The sequence below is a fragment of the Bos javanicus genome, chromosome 5 (assembly GCF_032452875.1).
Source record: "Bos javanicus breed banteng chromosome 5, ARS-OSU_banteng_1.0, whole genome shotgun sequence".
Taxonomy (NCBI): Eukaryota; Metazoa; Chordata; class Mammalia; order Artiodactyla; family Bovidae; genus Bos; species Bos javanicus.
In genome coordinates, this window is record NC_083872.1 from 95,865,635 (window position 1) to 95,883,675 (window position 18,041).

Here is an 18,041-nt window from a genome sequence, read left to right on the forward strand (position 1 = left end):
ATAAAATAGTACAGAGAAAGGAAGGCAGACAAGGGCCAAGAGAAGATGCGAGTGGCAGTTAAACCCTGAATGGTGAAGGTGGTCCTACATTGGCTGACAGTCCTGCAGCAATACCTGAGGCTACTGTAATCTGAGATGTTCCTGAAATGGTGATTTTATTAAAGTTGTGTCACATTTGATGCCTAGTGACGAAGGGCTGGCACTGTGAAGCTTCGAATGAAGCTGAGCCTTATCAATGTTTAGGGTCAGAGGAGTTACAAGTCTACTGGAATCTTAAGATCATCTCCAATCCCTTCACAATATAACTTTTCCTTTCCCTCTTCCTACTTAAAAAAAAAAGAGGGGGCAGAAATGAGGTTAACTGACAAAGGCCTAATTATTCAACTCTGAGCCTAGAAGTCAGGTTTTCTTCTGCTTAATAGATTGCCTTAAGACTCTGGGGTGAAAAACCAAAAAATTCTGATGCTCTTCTCCCCCTAATGGAATAATCTAGACTACACTGGTTCTGTAAATTTCTGAGGATCTGTGTGATTACCAGGGTTCACAGCCATTATTTTGTGTAATATTACTTTGTAATTACACAGCTGTGCTGATGTTCAAAAGAAAGTACCATTCATGACACTTTGTTTCCTCTCTCTTTTGTCTTCTGTCAATCCCACCCTTCTCTCTCTTCCATTCCAAATCAGGATATTGGCCCTCCTACAACATTCCTTTCCATGAAAAAGTTTACAACTGGAGTGGCTATCCAATACTGGTCAAGAAGCTGGGTTTGGACTACTCTTATGATCTGGCTTCCCGAGCTAAAATCTTCCGGCGTGACCAAGGAAAAGTGACTGATATGGAATCCATGAAATATATCATGCGATACAACAGTACGTAGCACATTTCTCAGGAATCATTCTTCAAAACTCCTTTTCTTCCCCATGGATAAAGAATCCATGTAAGTTTATCACCTCTGTACTAGAAGGCAGTCTAAGAAGTTATTGAATTATCTAGTATTCAGTTGATACTATGCATATTATATATTCAACAAACAGAATTTTGTCCTTCTTTATAAAGATAGGGAAGAAGATTCTATAGATTTAATTGAAAAAAGTCTTATGTAAAACACAAAACAAATAACCCATACGGGGTAAAACCCATACGGGGTATACGGGGTAACTTTTTTTTCTTTTTTACCGTACCATCCCAAACACAGATTTCCTTCCAAGGACAAAAGCAGTTACTAAAATAAAAATTACCCATAAACCCTTTGTTTTTGATGAACAATATCAAAGTCAGATTCGTATTTGTTTTGTTTAAAAAAACTGGACACACACTTGTGCTGTTATTTCTCTTCTGTCCAGTCATCACTGTGAAGGTTTGTGAGTGCAGGTTGAGCCTGGAGTAGGGGCTCGAGGTTGCCTCCCCCCTGTACAAGTCACAGGGGCCTTCCATATGTGGGAACAGACTGAGCAGAGGAGGCCTCTGGGGTGTATGCTCTGGACACCTAGGCTTGAATAGGGCCACACAGCTTACTGTGGAAAAAATGCATCTCAGAATGGCCAGCACTCACTCTGTCCCATCCCTGTTCCCTAGATTACAAGCAGGACCCTTATAGCAAGGGTGATCCCTGCAACACCATCTGTTGCCGTGAGGACCTAAACTCACACAGTCCGAGTCCTGGAGGTTGCTATGACACCAAGGTAATGTGCTGTTGGGTTCTGTCTGCTTTATTTTTGCTGTGCTGGGTCTTTGCTGTTTGGGGTTTTTTCTGCTTATGGTGAGCAGAGGCTACTCTCCAGTTGCAGTGCCTGGGCTTCTCACTGCAGTGGCTTCACGGGCTTCAATAGTTGCAGTTCCCAGGCTCTAGAGCACAGGCTCTGTTGTGGCCCATGGGCTTAGGTGCTTGACAGCAAGTGGGATCTTCCTGAACCAGAGATTGAACCCGTTCTCCCACATTGGCAGGTGGACTCCTTCCCACTGAGCCACCAGGGAAGTCCCACCCTATTGGTTTTCCAGTGCCTAGGCCTATTCAAAGGCAGAGCTGCAGAGATTTTTGTGGCATAAATCACAATAACGTCTCTTATTGTGCCTGTGCTCTGTTGCTAAGTTGTGTCTGACTCTGCAACCCCATGGACTGTAGCGTGCCAGGCTCCTCTGTCCATGGAACTTCCCAGACAATACCGGAATGGGTTGACATTTCCTTCTCAAGGGGATCTTCCTGACTCCGGGAATGACCAGTGTCTCCTGCACAGGCAGGAGGATTCTTTACTGCTGAGCCACGTGGGAAGCCCAATGTCTCTTAAACATGAACTCAATTACAGAATCAGCTTTTTCAGGTTATAGTGGTAGGTCCCTTGCACTAACTTCCAGTCCCTGCTCTGTCACTTCATCACATCATCTCACAGTGCTTCTGAAAAATGGAAAGAAGAGTACTTGCTTCCTAGGGTTGTTGTGAAGAATGAACAATTTAATATCTATAAAATGTTTACAACAGTACTTAGCATGTTATTTGTAAATGTGCATAACCATAATGATGATGATGATGATGATGATGGTCATAGTGTTGCTGTCTTAAGTTTTCCCAGACTGGCCCAAAGTCCAAAGAACATATTGAGAGCACAGTGATGTCACTTTAAACGGAAATTGAATCGAGCTGAAGGAATAAGTATTGGGCCAGATGCTCAAGCACTAAAGGGTTTTCACTACACTACAATTGTTAAGTGCTGTAATGTGTCTCACAATATAGGTAATAAGTTTACAGTGGGGTTGAAGCCCACTCATATAGGCTTGTGAGAACCAGTTGTTTAAAACGTCAACACCAGTTTGATAGCCTGAAATGGTGGGATATTTACATCATGGAAATCAGCAAACACTACAAATTGGGGTCTTTTTTCCTAAGAGAGCTAATTGTTAACAACTTATTGGCACAGGACTGCATCTGGAGTGTCCAAGATTATACATTAACTATCTAGTGGGTGGAAAAGAATCATTCTACCACATCTTTTTGTACTTTTGGGCTTGGGCATGTGTCTATTCATTTGCATCTATGGTCCTAAATTCTGAAGAAATCTATTAGATTTAAGAGTTAACTGTTCTATCTGAAGCTCTGAAAACTATTAAAAATGCCAACCCCCTGACACATTATTTTTTCTGTCAGCCTAATAACTAAACAGAAGAGGGTTTAGAATGGTTTGAGCCAAGCTTTAGTCTTTAGTGACCAAGATTTTGTGTAATGTACAAAAAATTTAGTGGATGTAGTGAGCCTGGCACACATGAAGCCCCAGTGAATGCTTTTGTATTTATTTCTTTTTAATGATATTTGCAAACATTCAGTAAAGTGTGTAAAAAGTGTTATATCCATTCCAGAGTACACAAAGAGAATTACTTGAACTGGGGAGAAACCAAGCCAAGCTTTCATCTGCCAAATTTTACCTTTTTGAGGAGACAAGAGCCTGCCAATTTTTCATCAAAAAAGGTTCTGTTGAAGCACATATTTTAAAAATATCACTTCTCTTGAGCCATTTTGAATGAGGAAAATCTGAAGTTATGAGACATTTTCTGCTTTCCTCTCTAAGCTTAAGTTCTGCTGCGATCCAATGTTCAATCAAGTGTTTTTAAGAACCATGGACCTTATTTTTTGATATCAAGTTCCATCTACTTTAATACTCTTGTTACTGCCCTGATTAATAACAACTTTTACTGAGGAATTAATACATTCTAGGTACTGCTTCAAGTATTTACTCTCATTAATCCTCATGACAACTCTTCTATGAAGTAGGGTTATTAGTCTAATTTTACAAATAAGAAAACTGAGTCAAAATAAATTTTGGAGGTTGAATTCTAAATATGAGTAATCTGACTCCAGATCTCACACTTTGGGCTGTTAGTTTAATACTCTTCTACGAGTCAATGCAGGGCTTCCCAGGTGGCACAGTGGTAAAGAATCCACCTGCCAAGCAGGAGACATGGGTTCAATCCTTGGGTTGGGAAGACCCCCCCTGAACAAGGAAATGGCAACTCACTCCAGTATTCTTGCCTGGGAAATCCTATGGACAGAGGAGCCTGGCAGGTCATGACTTAGTGACTGAACAACTAGTCAATTCACATTTGGATGCCAAATGGATACACAAGAGCATATTGTGGAAGCTTGCAGGATTTTATTTTAAGGGGAGCTAATATTGTGACTTTGGACAAAGAGCAGGGACCCCATCCAAAGGGGCTTAGTCGTGTTTTTTCCCAATGGTTTTCTAAAACATCCCCCTCCTCTCTCTGCAGGTGGCAGACATCTACCTGGCATCCAAGTACAAAGCCTATGCCATCAGTGCGCCCACCGTACAAGGTGGCCTCCCTGTTTTCCACTGGAGCCGTTTTAACAAAACTCTCCACGAGGGCATGCCAGAGGCCTACAACTTTGATTTTATTACCATGAAACCTATTTTGTAACTTGACATAAAATGGAGGGAGATAAGGGAATAGAAGGCTGCAAGGAAGATACCAAAGGCACTATTTTAGCTGTTTTTCCATTCAGAATTAGTTTTAATGAAATATATTCAATTCAGTCTATCACTTTCATTTTCTGCTGCTGATTTTGTCATTTTTAAAACAAGCGCCTACAATTGGGTGGGGCACCATACAAGAAACATATGATAAGTAAACAATACCATTTCAGCACACAAGCTTATACACCAGAAAGTATGTAGAAACTGCTCCCTCGCCCCGAGATCCACTGTCTCCATGTATGCCTGGCTGCACAGGCCGCACCTCCCACTTCCCCTGGGCAGCTATGCCATGTGACAGAGTCCCTGGGGGGACTCCGAGGTGAGTGCTGCTCCCAGGCCCCGCTCCTCAGACCCTGACTCCCTCATGCTCTTTCCCTTTCTCCTCGCTGGATGGTTTTCATGACAAAGCCCTAGGGGATGGTGGAACCTCCAAGAGAAATGCAGTTAGTACGTTTTTGTTTTTTTCTGGTCATTAACAAGCAACAGTCGAAGTCTTTCTCTGGTGCACATACATAATACAGCAGACTTTAATGTTGTTACCTATTAGTTAAAAACAGTTTATCTAACCTAGCAGCAGCTCTGCCTAACAACATTTCTTTCAAAGCTGGAGGATTATATGTTGTTTGAGGGCCACAGTGTTGTCAAATTAAGTAAACCATACTGAACGGTCTAACAGTGACTCTTAACAAGGTGAGAGACTCACAAAAGAAAACAATACTCATAAGGTCTGAGGATAACAGAATGAATCAGAGTACTCAGAATGTTAAAAACCCAGTAGTTTATTTCAAAGTATAAATTTCAGGCTTGCTGGACAAAATCCCACTACAGTTAACACTTATACAGACACCACTCTACTGTACATTTAAAAAAGAAGAAAAAAAAAAAAAACCCACAAAAACCTTCAAAACCTAATAAAAATAGGGCAACTTGCTACAGCCCAGTTTCTATTAGACATCAGAAGGTCTTACATTGTCATTATTTACACTTTCAACTGTAATAAAGAAATATTAGGATGCAAGTTTCCTACAAAGGAATTATTTTTATACTTAATTTTGAAATGGCTGATAAAATTCTAAAGCCAGGATTCCCCAAATGATGTTTGATTGCCCAGTTGCCTTATTTACAAAAAAAAAAAATTTTAAGGTAGCAATTAAATATAAAGGGTGGGTATTTGACTCTACAAGTAAAAAAAAAAAGAATGACAAACTTAGCATGATGAAACTGAAGATGAGAAGACAAAACACGTGTTTGTATCGTTCTATTCCTCCCCACTGGCTGGCTCAAGGGAAGTAAGTTTTTGGAATTGGATAAACCTGCCACACTAATGAAACACTTTACAGGAATTGTTCTAACCTTTTTTGTTTGTCCCAAAATTTTCAGAAAGGGGAGGGGCCATCATTTACCCAGTAGAGAATAAGGCAGGCACAATTATACATTGGTTTTAAATAGAGTTATTTGCAATAATCTAATACTGGGACATGGTCTTTCTGGAAATCAGAATAAAACAGGCCAATGACTGGTCAATGATTAAGTTAAAATAATGAATAAATCACAGGATATTGAAATAGCCCAACAAAGAAAGTCTAGGAGAACACTTGGAAGTCTTTGCGGTAATGTGCTGTGCCAACATTACAGTGTATACAAATGAGAGAGGAGGATAACGCAGGTATTATTCTGTTAATCTTGTACAGTACTGGAAAATTTGTGGAACAAGATAAATGCATATCATGCAATATTAACACCTTGCTGCATGAACAATAATTTGGAAAATACAAGCAAAAGAGCAAACAAACAAAAAAACCACATTAACACTTATTGGCTACAGGAAAAGAATTGTATGGTGCAGCCTGCCTAGGGAGTTCTGCTGACAGGTGGTCCTAAGCTCCTTGTTTGAGGTCATTTTATTCAATCAAACTTTTCATTTCTTATCTGGCAATGGGGGTTGGGACAGTGGGGAACACATGTCTGTGAGGCAAATGGCATCCCAACAAACATTCACTTTTCAAGGAAGCAAGCTCTGCTCTTCACTTCTCTCGTCAACTTCCACTTTGTTAAATAGCACACAGTATTCTGCATGTTTTAAAAAGTGAGTCCAGAGAAATAGAGGGATACAGTTACCTCATAAAGTTACCTGTTACCAACAGATGTCTTTGTATGTACTTTATAAATGTACTGGCAAGACTATAATTTTAAAATGTGAGGCTTGCTCACACTTAAAATTGGGTGAAAATTACTCTGACAAAGTACAAAGTAGACAGTAACAAACATCACCATTACCTTTAAACATCATATAAACATCCTCTATTTCAGGTTGAAGTATCAGAAGTTTCCAGGATTTCCAATAAGGCAATACTTACACAAGTATTGTCAGACTAAAAAGGTAGCAAACTCGCATTCCCAAAGTGGGATTATTAAGCTTATTTGTAATACTCTGTGAAAAGATACTGTGAAATTAAAAAAGGTACCATGAAGTGTGATTGCTATTAAAAATTATGTGACCAGTAGCTATTTCTAGTTGAGTCCTCCATTCTCTGTCTCTAAAGAAACAACCAAACAGAAAGCTCTCTTCAACATTATAAAACCTGCCTGAAATAAAAACCTAGAGTTCAAGTCTAGCACCCACTGGTAACTCCAATATAGTTGTTGCCTATAAATTCTGTGGCAGGCTAATTGAAAGAATCCATCTTATAATATCTTTTCCCTCAAATAATTACAATCTCTCTTTGTACCTTCCCTCCACTACATGGAATAAAAAGTTTTATTTTACTGTAGTAAATCTATTTTTTAGGGTTACTATTTATTTCTTTTTTCTCTGACAGAAATCACAGAGTATAGATCAAAATAATATTTTCATTCTACTGGGCTTTCTTCACCTGATTATATAATGCTATGAAAGCTTTTTCTTTAAAAAAAAAAAAAAAAAGGATTAGTAAACATAAAGTACTCACCAAGGGAAGCTTTCTAGGCTAGGTAAGCAAATTATCATATGACCATAAAACCGGTCAATAAAGAACAATTTTGAACATGGGCTTTCTATTCTGTCAACTGAAATGCTCTTCAACACATAATCAACACTGCAACCACTGCAGGTAAAAACATATGTACATGCAGATATAAGACAGGTGCTCACATACATCTAGAAGATCATCAATTTCTCCCTTTAAAAATTTTCATTGGCATGACATTGGCAATTTCTTTACCATCATCATTAGACCCACAATGAGTAACGCCTACATAGTTGGTTGGCAAATATGACTCATGGAAATTTTAATTCTCATTGTGGCCTATTTTCTGAAAGCAAAAGGAAGATTTTGGAGCATTTACTTTTGGCAATCTGTAGGCTTTCTTCCACATCAATCAAACTTCACATCCAACCTGACAGTATAGTGACCAGTAAAAGTCTCTAAAGAGAGTTTCTTTACAAGTAGAATGTTTCCTATTATAAGCCATTGAAGTTGCAAACCAAGAAGCATTAATATGGAAATGACAGTTCCCTCTTATAAGTCCAGAATACATTAATGACTTAACTCATTTAAGAAGGCAGGAATATGATTTCAAATATGATATGGAAGATGGCTTGAAAATGTATTCCACAAACTCCACAAATTCCTTTCCAAGTATCGCCAACCCCTCTTATCCCCCAAATTACGCCATCTCTCCTGTCTTGAGCTACCTACACTCCAACACGTACCTGATACCAGTATAACTGGCACTCAAATAGAAAATCCATGATCAAAGTTTGATTAAAACTTTGAAGAGGAACAGAGATGCACAGAAGTTGTAAAGTCATTCTTACATAAATGACCCCAAAGGATATACTTTAAACCTTATCCAAAGCTGACATGTGTTGAATCAGATAAAATTTAGCACCATCAAAAGAAAAGATTAATAATATAGGAAGAATGATATGAGGATAAAGAAGAAATGGAGCTTTCCCTTTGATAGTTTAGCTTACTGTATTTTGTGAATTTCACTATTTACTTTCTTTGAAAGAATACTGTGGGTGATAAGGTGAACCAGAATTGTTTTCATAATCTCTAAGACAGTGTGCAGCATAGATACTAAAATATGTTTGAAGGGAAATTGGCTCATATAAATGTGGTCTTCTTTTGGTTCATTTTACAGAGTTAAATAGTGACCAGAAATAAAGAGCATTAATTTTCTTGGAAGAAAAGAGAAAGTTAAATGCAATGATGTCACTGATCAGACTACATATAAAAGCCTTGGTTTATAATTTACTTGAGGGAAATGTGCTACATTTGGTGGAGAAAAAGGAGAAATGAGGATGAAAGGTTGACAGAGAAGAGTAAACCACAATGGAAAAACGGCCCTGTTTACTTTTGCAGTTAATCTTTAAGGCACAAAAATAAATGGAAAAAATCTCAGATTAGAAAAGGGAGGGCCCACTGCAATTCTTTTTCATTGAATTGACAACCCAGAAAAGACAAAAGAAAACATGAAAAGATCTTTTCCTGTGTTCAAATTAACCTTTTTAAACTATTTGACCATTTTGCTTTTTATTTTTTCTTTGGGTTCCATTTAGAGTCAGTTTAAATCATCTATCTATAAACCTACAAATCACGTAGAAGCAGAATCATGCCAGATACATACCTCAAATTCTTTGATCTACTTGCTTCACACTGGAAGAGAGGTAAATTTGAGAATGAAAATGGGAGATTCCACTGTAATAAACATATAAATACAGAAAAGCACACACCACACATATACTCCAGCCTCAAAACTAAAGCAAGGTGCACATTTACATTTCAAAACCTTGAAGCCTGAATTGTTCAGGAAAAGATTCTGCTTTATGGGCTGAGTTTATTCTGATTATAAACAAATGTAGTGTATATACACATCGGTCCAAGAAATCTTGCACAATGTGCATTTTACAATAGGTATCATGCACAAGATTAAAACAAGACCAAAAAGTAGAACTTCTGAAAGAGGAAGAGGGAAAGGCTCCAAGGTTTAACTGCTCTGCGAAGAAGAGATCACATCTGTTGACTGAGGATCACAGAAAGGTCCAAAACGCCCATAAATATCCTTGGCTCGTACTGCAAAGTAGTATTTGCTGCCAGACACGAACTGGGTGAGAGTGCATGCCATGGGCAAGGGAAGTGCCTTGACTTCGCCAATCTTCTTCCACTGTGAGGGTACAGTGGCACTGGGTTCCTCGTGGTAAGCGTACAGGTGGTAGCTGTCAACAGTGGCGCAGCTTCTGTCCACCTCCAGAACACTCCAGGACAGTACAATGCCATTTTGACTCTGAACTCGTGCTAACTTCAAGTGAGGCTTCTGAGGCAGAGACGTGCTGGCAGCTTCAGGGGGCAGACGCTGTGGTTGTGGGGCTTCTGGTAAGGGTGCCGGGTGCACAGGGCGTGGGGGCTCCTAACAAAAAAAGAGTCATGTTGATGGATAATGATTGGAGAAAGGACTGTTTGTTAATGCGAGAACTGTAACATCCTAGAAATCACTTACTTTTAGAGAGTCTTCATTTTACATCAAGAATACTGGGAAATAGCAAATATCACACATCTGGCAAGTTCTCCCTGATGATTTGAAATCAGTTCATGACCCAGAAGATGAGTGTTGAGATTATTCCCTCTGTGCTTTTTGGGTCTGAGATACTGAGTTTTCCTTAGGAGACAAAAGCCCTGGCTGATGGAACATCATCTTGACAGAAACTGAAATAATCATCTACTTCTGATAAAATAATTAATGATTTAATGATCTATGCCACAGACCCTTGTTTTAATATAACATATTTTTTAATAACATATGTTGGCAGTCTATCAATCATCTAAAATTTGAGTATCAACTCTACTTTCATTTTCAGACTGTTTCTCCATAAAAAGACTAGCATATTCTTATAAGTTAAGTACATATAACACTGACTGTATATTATGTTCTTGGTCAGTCTGCATGTAAAAGGTGACATTTATACCAGACTGTGAAAGAGAGAATTTAGAAATGTAGAAATAGTTGTGAATCTTTCTGCTAATAGGTAAAAGCATGAACAAGGGCATGGGGATAGGCAAGTGAGGGGATTTATGGGCAAAAACACGGAGAACATGAAGAAGAACACACAAATTTGGAAAGGTAAGTTAAGGCCAAATAATGGAAAAGCATGAATACTAAGCTTACAAACTGACTTAATGCTGGACATTATTATCATCTGGGTTTTAAGATTACAATGATAACAGTTTTTTCAAAAAGATTTAAGTAAGAGCCAGGAAAGAGAGATATAAGTGGTCTTTTTTTCCCCCAAAGTCAAACATTATTGCTCAATGACTTTAGTTTGGAAGTCATGAAAAAAATATTTCCTTAACTGAAATTCATTTAACAAAATTATGTTTTAATATGTATTTCATTAAATGGATAATTTGCATATACTAAATAGTGAATTCTGTGAAGATCTGTTATCTTCTAAATCTCCATGCCTTTTCAAAGTTCAGTGCTAGTAATGTGCACGTAGTAACAACTCAAAAAAGGATCTGCCAAATAATCTCAAGGAATGAAAATATGCTGAAATTCATGTGTGAAGTGGAAAAAAAATTCATATACACATCTAGAGAAAAGCATAATCCACAGTTTAAAAGCTAAAATAGATACAAAGTTAGAGGGGAAAAAAAAGCAAATGCAAATACATTAAACATGGAAAGCTGAAGAAAAACAGATTTGAATACTGGCCATCTTACTGTATTACTTCTCTCAAATTAAGTAAATAACATTAAATAAACATACAACTAGTAAGATCTATGAGAAGGCTGAAGTCATGAACTTGACTGGAGAGAGTAGGAATTTAAGGAGTGTGATAATAGCTTACAACCTATAACAGCCCTTTCTAACTCTTAAAATTCGAGGCTACCAAATCCTCTCATATCTTAAAACAGTTAAGTCAACTGAGTTACTGTTTAGTTTCTGCCACTGCAATGGAGGTTTCTATTGAAGTTTTAGAGATAATATATCAGGGATTTGCTTCAAAATATTCCAGTGCATACACAGGTTTTAGGAGTTTGGGGGTGGCAATACAGAAGAAAGAAAACTGGCTATGACTGCTGAAGACTGATGACTACTGAAGACAGGTGATGGGTATGTGGGGATTGCAACACTAGTCTTTCTACTTTTATATATATTTTTGAAAATTCCCAGTTAAAAATATTATTAAAATTAAATTAAAAGAATGTTTCTTCTATGAGATACTGCTGCTGCTGCTGCTAAGTCGCTTCAGTCATGTCCGACTCTGTGCAATTGCATGGACTGCAGCCTACCAGGCTCCTCCGTCCACGGGATTTTCTAGGCAAGAGTACTGGAGTGGGTTGCCATTGCCTTCTCTGATGAGATAAGTGTATTTATTGTAAGACAATTCATATGGAATCATGTGTTAAAAAAAGCTCTGATGGATCATCACATTTGCAAAACTGTGGCATAAATAAGAGATTTTTACTATATATTTCTCAAAGGAATATGGGATGAAATAAGTTATTTGTAGTTGCAAACAACAGTAATGAGATATTTGCCACAGATCCTATAAGGCTAGATCTGAAGCACTGTGACAACATGCTAGAGGTGCTGGGACCAGAAAAATTTGAGTTTTAAAATGGCTCTGCCTCTGACACTAGTTTGGTAATGACACTGAGTAATCACTTAATGATCTCTAAGACACAGTAGCCTCTTCTATCAAATGGACAATATTGATTCTCAAGGGCTTCCCTGGTGGCTCAGACGGGAAAGACTCCACCTGCAATGCAAGAGACCTGGGTTTGATCCCTGGGTTGGGAAGATCCCCTGGAGGAGGACATGGCAACCCACTCCAGTATTCTTGCCTGGAGAACCCCATGGACAGAGGAACCTGGTGGGCTACAGTCTATGGGGTCACAAAGAGTCAGTCACAACTGAGCGACTAAGCACACAGCAAGGTTGGGAGGAGTAAATAAAATAATACAAGTAAAATAGTAGAGTGCCTCGTATATGTGAAGTTGCTCCATTAACGTGACTTTTTTTCACTGCAGTGGGACAGTATAATAACAGCTGCTAAGAGCACAGGCTCTGGAACTGAAATGTAATGGGTTTTATGAGGTATGACCGGGGGCTGGTTATTCAACCACTCTGTACATTAGCTGCCATACCAATAATAAAGGATAAAAAAAGAAAGCTAGAGTTCTGAAGAATTTCTGTGTAAGGACCACATAAATTAACAGTGCCTTGTGCATAGAAAGCACTTCACAAACTTAGCCATTATTATGTATATTTTAAAAAGGATGCATTGCTTGGTAAAAAGTGGTATCAGCCTCAATCTCCTACCACCATTAGAGCCAGCATTTCCATTCACACACTCTATCATACCAAATACTATTACAGTCAGGTCACAGGATAATGTGACATTGATTTGGAGACTAAAATTAAGGAGAAATCTTTGGTTTTCTCTATTATTTCTTAACCAATGAGTTCCCAATACCACTAGATGATTAAAAGTAGTAACTGATAAGTCAGAAAAAGACAAATTTATATGATATCACTTATATGTGGAATCCAAAAAACACAAATGGTCTTCTTTACAGAACAGAAACAGGCTCACAGACACAGAAAATAGTTATGGTTACCAAAGGAGAGGGGAAGGGATAAATTAGGAGTATGGGATTACCAGATATACATTACTATGTATAAAATAGGTTAACAACAAGGATTTACTCTATAGCACAGGCAACTCCATTCAGTATCTTATAATAAACTATAATGGAAAAGAATCTGAAGCTGTACACCTGAAACTACCACAATACTGTAAATCAACTACAGTTAAATTAAAAAAAATTTTTTAATTAAAAGTTTAAAACCAATAAAATGATAGCAATGTAACAGAACTAGTATAAAATTCTGAGGAAAAAAATAAAATTAAACATGCAACAATTATTTCTTAAAATATTTAATACTTTTAAAAAATATTCACTACTCAAGAATGCTCTCTTTAACCTAACCATAAGTTTAACATGGTCTATTTCACTTCTCATGCCCCAGACGTGGACTCTTTTATATGCTGCACACCACCACAAGCAAACTCTATACTCCTCAACCATCATTACCCAGAAGTGCTTCTGGGTGATGGTGATAGTACCAGCTGCAGTGGTATCTGACAGCATTACAGGTGAGGATTTTGTGAAGCCAAGGGTCCTCACTTACAGTATGCACTTGTGGTGGTCGGTGATGCACTGTGAGCTGAGGTCCCGTTGATCCCAGGGTTAATCCATTGTTTACAACATATGTAGTTGCTTGAGGCACTCGGACTGTAACACCTATAAAAGAAAATGAAATGATAGAATTAGAATTCTATTCTCAATTTGGTAGAACACTGAATTAAACATTTAAAAATCAGTAAAGTGATGTTTTTAAAATTCAAAAGAAAAAATATATCTAACCTAGAAGTCTATACTCAACTAAAGTATCATTTGAGCATGAGGATAAAGAAATCCTCACATATGCAAGCTACCAAAATAAACAGTCTACCTCCATGAACTTTTCTTCAAGTAGCCACAGACAGACAAGATCAATAAAGGACAACAGGAGACACAGTGAACAGGAGATCCAGCACAGGAAAGAAATCAATGCAATCCATACCCAAAATCCTAGCACACTGAAACACTGGCAGAACATAGAAGGCAGACAGGCCAGAACGGAGCACTGGGACTCTAAAGATAGAAAACATGAAGCTCTCTTCACAAAGATCTCTGCTGCCTCCAGAACAGGCAAGTTAATCTTGCCTCATTTTAACAATGTTCCTCTCTTCCTTTCCATGCTCTGCTGATCAGCTGAGGATACTCATTTCATCCAACAGAAAACTTTATACAGACATTAGGGCAACAAAAGCAGAAAATTTAGAAGCAGACTTCCTCAGTGGTACAGTACATAAGAATTTGCCTGACAATGCAGAGGACACAGCTTTGATCCCTGGTCTGGGAAGATCCCACATGCCACGGGGCAACTACTGAGACTGTGCTCTAGAGTCCAGTCTACTCTACAGCTGCAACTACTGAAGCCCGAACCCCGAGAGCCTGCACTGCACAAGTCACCGCAATGCGAAAGCTGAACACCACAACTAGAGAGGAGCCCCTGTTCCCTGCAACTACAGAAAGCTCATGTGCAGCAATGAAGACCCAGTGTGACCAAAAATAAAATAATTTTTTAAATTAAAAAATGGAGAAAATTTAGAAGCCTCTCATCGCTCAACCATATTTCTGCAATATATCCAGTACTGTGGGTACCTTGCCTGGGGTGAGCCCTGTTTCCCAGAATTCATTTAAGACACTGCTGACGGATTTCCCCAAAGAAAGCTCTTGTAAACTTGAGAAAGCTAAAGCCAGAATGTGAACTAGAGACTCTGTTTAGTTTATTTTCTCCTATAGCATCACCTAATAATGGCATGACTGAAGTTTCAGTAAACAGGTGGATTTGTCCCTGCTTGTTAAGTTTGGCAAAACTAAATATTTTTAGTGATACCTATAGAGATTGCAAAACCATACAGAAAAACAAAAAGTAAGGGTGATGGTTACCTCTGATGGAAAGGGAGAAGGATGCAATTAAGAGCAGGCATACACAGACTTTTGGATTCTGATAAAGTTCTATTTCTTAGCCTAGTGGAGAGTTCATATGTGGTTCATTTTGCTATTTTTCTTTAAGCTTTAGATATATCCTTTATAGAAACTTGTTTGTATATTTTGCAACTGAAAACATATATATTTCATATATATATATGTGTGTGTGTATACACACACACACACACACATACACACACACACACAGAAATTACAAGTTACCTTAAACATTTTCCCATCTTTTATTTCTCAGCCACTTTCCATACCTTTAAGACTCTCATTGGAGGCTATCCTTTACCATTATCTCCATCTGGGCTAAGTCACAATTGATCATTCCCATTTTAATTAGGCAAGTTGTCTCTAAAGTATGGTACAGACCAACATCAAATCAAGTAGGCCATAAATAATTAAACTGAAGACAACACACAGAACACAAATTAGATACCAGTCCATTTTTTTCTGGTTAACTCTCCTAAGAAAAGAAAATGAATGAATAATAGTTTTAGTATGATATGGAACACTTTTTGCTGCATCTAACATCAATATAAGCCACTCCAACTACATGCAAAAGAACAACATAAACAGGAAAAGGGTCTCTTACTGTTTTGGGGATTGACCTGCCGAACAGCAGGAGCCTGCATAACAGTCCCGCGAAGGGGAGCCTGAGCTGGTGGTGCGGGCAGGGTTGTATAAACCACCTGGTGGTTTGCAGGAGCTCTCGGTACAGGGAGTCTCGTGGTCACCTGAGTCACTGGACGATGTGTTACATTCACGGTGGTTGGAGCTAATGAAAAGCAGAAAAATAGATTTAAGATGCAGTAAATTCTATGTTAAGTAAGCAACATTAAATAACAATTCACTTTATACAAAATCTAATTTACTATAATAGACAAGAGTCTCCTTTTGTAATCGTGAAAAAGTTAAGAATGACAGGGTCAACCAAGGTTAATATTAGTACAATCCAAGTTTGAGAAGAAAAGAACACCTCAACCATGTCCAAGGCCCTTCCCACTCTCGTCTGTCTAGATAAATAAACATGTGAAGATGAAGAAAGGGTTTAGACTTTGGGGAGTATGATGCTATAGGAGTGACTTAGAAGGGTGAATTTTCCCTTCCTCAATGTTAAATTATTCTTAGCAGAGTGGAATTTTAGGCCCTCCAGGCCTTCTACTAATGGGTATAAATCAAAAAGAGTAACTTGTGGTCCCATAGTTCAAAAAACTGACTGGCTATTGTAACTGACAGGTTCTTCAGATAAGTCAAATCACCTCCTATTCCAAACAATAAAATACCTATTAAAATATAGGCTTCTTCGTTCTCTATCATGGCATTCCCCCTAATTTATGTTCCAGAGAACATTAATGCCTTGAGTGATATTAACATATATTTACCAATAATGAGTTCTAAAATGTTCACCGATAGCATGGAGTACAAATAGTGATTTTAAGGAGTTAACAATTTTTGTTAAAACTTTCTGAATTAGAACTACATTTTACAAATGATGTGTTAGCTATATAATACATATCAATAATCAATATACTTTCCTATGGAAAAATATGTTCTACAATAAAACAAATTTGGAGGTAAAAACTGTATACAATAAAGAGACTCCTTAGCCTTTATATATCCTAACTTTCAACGTGAGTCTTTACAAAGAAGAAGAAAGTATATAAGGAGGAATACTTAGCTCTTCATCTTTTTATTCCCCATTTTATTATCTATATTATTAACACTTCTTTCTAAATCATCTAAATTGACTGTCATTTTATTTCACTGGATAAAATTCCACGTAAGCTCAATGCTTTCCTTAATGAGAAAAGTGTTTATGTAAGCATTTCACAGATAAATTTCTTAAGCAATGGGCTATTTTATGAAGAAGACGACCTGTCTTAATTGGCTTCCAAACAGATTAGGGGAGAAGGCAATGGCACCCCACTCCAGTACTCTTGGCCTGGAAAATCCCATGGATGGAGGAGCCTGGTAGGCTGCAGTCCATGGGGTCTCTAAGAGTCGGACACGACTGAGTGACTTCACTTTCACTTTTCACTTTCATGCATTGGAGAAGGAAATGGCAACCCACTCCAGTGTCCTTGCCTGGAGAATCCCAGGGACAGGGGAGCCTGGTGGGCTGCCGTCTATGGGGTCGCAAAGAGTCGGACACGACTGAGCAGCAAACAGATTTGGAGATACAAACTACATGTTGAAATGTCTAGTTAATAGTTTCTTGAGAGGTAGCAGGGAAAATATTAATGGTTATCTTCTGACAGTAGTGTTAGGCCAGTTAAAACAATTTCTAGTTAAGAATCACTGAAAAACTCTTATTTGATCAATTATAACATCTTGGTTATAATTAGAATGAATCATTATATTCATCCCTTCCAGAGAAACTGTATTCATTTCTGCTGTTTACACTGTCAGATGACAAAGACATATATAGTTTAACTCTTCTTTATAACCATTCTGTATCAATGCTGCTAGTTAAAAGACTGTCTGCAAAATTAAGTTACACTGCATTCAAAAACATACTTTGTCTTCAAAATGACAATGAGGAATATGCCAATACAATTTTTTAAAAAATAAAAAATAACAATGATTATTCTTAATCTTCTAATCTTTTAAAAAAATAGTTATAGCTTTTATAACTTATTACTAACATAATTAGGGTTAAAACAAGTTCATCTCAAGGGAATGTGAAGAAAAGGACAAAATATCTGCAAAAGACATTTGGTAAAGGACTCATCCAAAACATACAAAGAACTAGAACTCAACAAGAAAATGTACAACCCAGTTAAAAAGTGGACAAAGGCTCTGAACAGACACCTCACCAAAGAAGACGAACAGATGGCAAACAAGCACAGTTAGAAAAGCTGCTCAACATAATATATCATCAGGGAGATGCAAATCAAATAACAATGAGATTCTACTATCCCTATTAGAACGGTGAAAATCGAAAACACTAACAATACCA

General features: G+C 37.8%; 2 protein-coding genes across 14 annotated transcripts in view; one reads left to right on the plus strand and one right to left on the minus strand.

Annotated features, from left to right (window-relative positions):
- Positions 1–4,557, plus strand: part of PLBD1 (phospholipase B domain containing 1) — an 89,322-nt gene extending 84,765 nt beyond the window's left edge. For 2 of the 4 annotated variants that reach the window (XM_061417785.1, XM_061417787.1), the window contains 4 exons: positions 687–872; positions 1,579–1,685; positions 3,352–3,460; positions 4,261–4,557. In XM_061417785.1, the coding sequence (XP_061273769.1) occupies positions 687–872; positions 1,579–1,685; positions 3,352–3,460; positions 4,261–4,358 (500 nt within the window). In that variant the 3' untranslated portion in view covers positions 4,359–4,557. The remainder of the gene's footprint in view (positions 1–686; positions 873–1,578; positions 1,686–3,351; positions 3,461–4,260) is intronic. The other 2 variants (XM_061417786.1, XM_061417788.1) reach the window with 1 other exon arrangement.
- Positions 1–18,041, minus strand: part of ATF7IP (activating transcription factor 7 interacting protein) — a 122,586-nt gene that overhangs the window by 2,195 nt on the left and 102,350 nt on the right. For 7 of the 10 annotated variants that reach the window (XM_061417777.1, XM_061417783.1, XM_061417776.1 and 4 more), the window contains 4 exons: positions 15,675–15,857; positions 15,519–15,545; positions 13,665–13,777; positions 5,246–9,875 (listed from right to left, as the gene is read on the minus strand). In XM_061417777.1, the coding sequence (XP_061273761.1) occupies positions 9,456–9,875; positions 13,665–13,777; positions 15,519–15,545; positions 15,675–15,857 (743 nt within the window). In that variant the 3' untranslated portion in view covers positions 5,246–9,455. Of the gene's footprint in view, positions 1–5,245; positions 9,876–9,965; positions 10,125–13,664; positions 13,778–15,518; positions 15,546–15,674; positions 15,858–18,041 lie in introns of those variants that run through there. The other 3 variants (XR_009736608.1, XM_061417782.1, XM_061417775.1) reach the window with 3 other exon arrangements.